A 4,208-nucleotide genomic window follows, 5' to 3' on the forward strand; every position below is an offset into this window, starting at 1 on the left:
CGGAAACAACTCCCGAACCTCGATTCTCAAGGGTTTTGCTTATTTTTTCCCTTCCCAAGAAAAAATGAGATATCACCGGTTAAAAAGGTTCAAACGTAATCAATGTTTGACACCCGAAAACCAAGATAAAACAAGTATGTTTACATTTTTTTATGTCAAAGTCATTCAATTATTTTTTTGAACAAATCAAAGTCATTCAATTCTAATGGAACATAGATATGTGAATTGTTTTTTTTTTTTTATTAGTTGAAAGAAGTTGTAGGCGTTAGTGAACTCAAAGTGAAGTAATAGAAAGAGATGACACATAGATAAAAAAAAAACTTTTTAATGAAGTTCAAGAGGCAAAAGGTATGTTGTCATGTTTACTTATTCCACATAATGTGTTTACTTTTTTATATATTTTTTTCACAAATCCTCGAATGGAGAAGTATTTATTTTTTTATATTCATTATTCATTTAATCAATCACTAGTCATTATGATGAAATTCAAACTACTATATGACCAATTGTAAGAACTTACCTTTGAGTTATTTGTTGATAAGAAAGTGAAGCTTGGGACGCTACTAGTTTTGTGCCTGCTTCTATGAATTAGAATATATTTTGTTTCTGCTATTGTTGTAGTCTAATCCGTGTTATTCTTATTTGGTATCTCATTGTAGAATGATTGCATTATGTGCAGGTAGCTTGGAATGAGGAACAAGAGGATCATCTAGTTCTAGGAATTTTTTATGTTTTTATTCTTCATTTAGTATAAAATTTAATTTTTGTTGTTATGAAATTTGAGGTACAAGCAACAAATGCTTGCCTATTGTGTCAATAGTCGTATGTGAGGAATTGTGCAGTGTGGAGTTAGTGTTGTACATGTTGTTCTACTATAGGCTGTAAGTTAAGTTGGGTGCTATGGAGTCAATATTGATTTATGTTTGTTCTCTGATTGGTTGTATTTTATTGTAAAATTGTCTTCAACAATTTTTACCATTAATTTGATATGTTAAATATTATTTTTGGGCAATATATCATCTACTTAATAAAAAAAAAGTGCAGTTTTGGTAGTTTTTTTTTTGACAAAAAAATGCAGTTATGGTAGTTGACACTGCCATCGTGTCAATATTTTTTAAAAAAAAATATAATCCACATTTCACACCTATTTTTTATAAAAAAAAAAAGTTGGTGTTAACTATACTTTTATAACACCTGTTTTTCCCTACAAAGGGTATGAAAGGTACTTTTTATACCCGATAAAAAACAGGTGTCGAATGTCAAACTTACAACACCTGTAGATATAACCCCGGTTCAAAAACAGGTCTTAAATCTCTAAAAATCAGGTTTGGTATCCCTCATTTGCACTAGTGTGCTCAACATTTACCTACCATTCTCCAGCTTGTGGGGAATATTAGAGAATAAAGAGAAGGATATCAATAAGGATGCGGTTACTTGAGCCACAAGGAATAGAGTTACTTAGATTGCAAGCTATTGCTTCAGTTTGTATCTTAAGTCATTTTTTACATGTTGTAATTGCCTATAAATACTTGATGTAACTTCACTTCACAACTAATGAGAATGAACCTCTTTCATTTTATTGCATTTCATAACACTGTTGAAAAAAATTCAGGAGTTCTATCACTAGACTACTCTGGTGTGCTCAAAATAGAATCCGAAATTGGTGACCCAATAATCCTTTACACTTCAGCTCAACCTTTTAACAATAGTAATATTATTGCCACTTTGTTGGATACAAGCAACTTTGTGTTGAAAGATATTCAGAAGAACATTGTTTTGTTTCAAAGTTTTGATCATCCAACTGATAGTTTGCTCCCTAATATGAAATTAGGGGTGAATCATAAAACTGGTCATAAACGATCACTGATTTCAAGAATCAGTGATACAATCCATGCTCCTGGTCCATTCAGGCTTGAGTGGGAACCCACGAGAAAAGAATTGGTCATTAGGCGTAGAAAAAAAGTTTATTGGACAAGTAGAAAACTGAAAAACAATACATTTGAGTATATATCTGGAAAAGACTTTAAAGTCAAAGCTGTGTCGAATGAGAATGAAGAGTATTTCTCATACACAACTCCAAATGAACACAGTCGTAGTATGGACTCTATTACAAACCGGGCAACTGATAGACAGGGACGGAAGTGATCACATAGGAAAGGCTGATATGCCAAAAATGAGGTGATGCAGAGATGCCTACATGCCGGAATCCTGGTGATAAGTTTGATAGGAAGACAACTTACCCTAATGAAAATATGGTATACAATATAGAAAATGCTAGTTACGGCATAAGTGATTGCAAAGCTGATTGCTGGAGTAACTGGAGCTGCTTTGGATTTGAAAATTTGTATGATAATGGAACTGGTTGTCTAATCTTGCTATCAACTGATCTTAACATCGCAGGGAGTGGTGATTACTTACAAGTATTAAATTCTAGTTAAGAACAACACCGATCACAAAGGTATGTATATCCCTAACTAGAAAATACTACATTTTAATTATACTTTCTACTAGAGGATGTAATGTCCATTACTAATTATTACTCCTGATTGAATGTTATGAAACTATCTGTGGCCTTCCCCTACTGCACAATGTCACGACTAAAAAGGATTTAGATCCATTACAACCAACATTGTCTGTAGGTTATCATAAATTTGCAAATCTTTTCTAACTTACATAAAAAAAAATTATAATATAGAATGTCAAATAAAGTTAGATTGTCTACAAGTTTTTGTTAGAAATCAAAATAGAACTTAATCTTATACTCTCCTATTAGCTTGTTAGTATATTTATGAAGAAACTACGTCGCTCACCACTTGAGTCATGTAGGCTTTCGTCAATTCCTTGATTTTCTATATGTTAGAATTAAGTAAATTTGTAGATATTCCTTTAATTGTACAACATCCTAGATTGTTTGTTTATGTTGTGAATTCGATGAAAAATCACACCAATAACAAACTTGATGTACCGAGCAAGGAATAATTAAGCCACCAAAATCAAAGAGTATGGAACAATTATAAACACAAGCCAAAAGTAGAAAACAGCGAGAGAGAAAGGAAGAGAGAACACAAAAGAATTTGTTGACCCAGTTCGGTCCAAATTGACCTAGTCTAGGGGGAGAGAGCAGCCCTCTGTTCCACTATATGATGAGTAACGTTACAAAAGAGATGTCAATGAGTTACAAGAATAAGTCTTCCTCCTAATTCTACCCAAAACCACAATCTCTTCCCGTAACCAAGAGACTCAATCCTAATAGTGTTTCCCAAGGTGAATCAACCCTCAAACCCTAATGTTTGTTCCAAAGAGACAAACTCTATACAAACCCTAGTTTTGTTGTTGTGTTTCTAATCCCTTGTTTCAGCCCCCTCTATCTCAAGGTTTACACTGATACAATGCCTATATTTATAGTAAAAGTAACTCCCATAAAATTGTAACAAATCTGGCCCAAAAGTCTGTTTCAAAAAAAAAAAAACTGTTACGCAAAATTGGGCCCCGAATTTACCAAATTGGGCGCCGATTTTTCCAGATCAAAAAGCCTCCCAAAGGAAGCCAAAATCGGGCCCGGAACTCCAAAAATCGGGCGCCGATTTTGGGTCTTCCAGCAAACATGATTTTGCACTCCAAACTCCAATTTTGAGTCACTTCTACAACAATCTCCACCTTGACTCCAAATTAGTGATGATGCCAATATAACATCAACACCTTGCTGCTCTTTCCCTTGCTTCCCACTACACCAAGTAGCTCCACAAATTTACACCCTAACCCCTTCAGCCATTGGAATGTCTTCCGCCTTCTCGAAGGTCCTTGCAGTCCAACTACATTAGGAATTTTAGGTAGTTCCACAAGCATTCACCTTAACCTCTTCAGACATCAGAACGTCTTCCGTCTTCTCGAAGAGTCCTTGCAGTCCAACTACACTAGGAGTTTTAGGTAGTTCCACAAGCATTCACCATAACATCTTCAACACAGGACATCTCCCGCTTCCTTGAAGGTCTCCTTGCATCCAATCACCCTTGGCCTTTTTTTTTAGGGTAATCCCGCAAGCTGTGCTATACATTCTTCAACCTCTGAAATGCCTTCCGTCTTCATGAAGAAATCCCTTGCTCACCATAGAGCATAGCACCTTAGGTCCTCAATAGTCGTACCATTACCGGTGTGTTCAACTCCACCTCACGCTGAGCGTACTCAACCTCAACTAGCAAATGCGTATA

General features: G+C 35.1%; 1 protein-coding gene across 1 annotated transcript; it reads left to right on the forward strand.

The window, feature by feature from the left end:
* Positions 1 to 1,560: 1,560 nt before the first annotated feature.
* On the forward strand, positions 1,561 to 2,145 carry LOC146898973 (G-type lectin S-receptor-like serine/threonine-protein kinase CES101). Its single transcript, XM_085736668.1, has one exon. It carries the CDS (start codon positions 1,561 to 1,563, stop codon positions 2,143 to 2,145), a length of 585 nt encoding a protein of 194 aa, XP_085592794.1.
* Positions 2,146 to 4,208: the final 2,063 nt, after the last annotated feature.

This window comes from Medicago sativa, chromosome 8 (assembly GCF_051527215.1).
Source record: "Medicago sativa cultivar Bolivia chromosome 8, Bolivia_mono, whole genome shotgun sequence".
In the NCBI taxonomy this organism is placed as follows: domain Eukaryota; kingdom Viridiplantae; phylum Streptophyta; class Magnoliopsida; order Fabales; family Fabaceae; genus Medicago; species Medicago sativa.

Coding starts and splice junctions, on each gene's coding strand:
- LOC146898973 (XM_085736668.1), top strand. CDS start 1,561: ATGAACCTCTTTCATTTTATTGCATTTCATAACACTGTTGAAAAAAAT.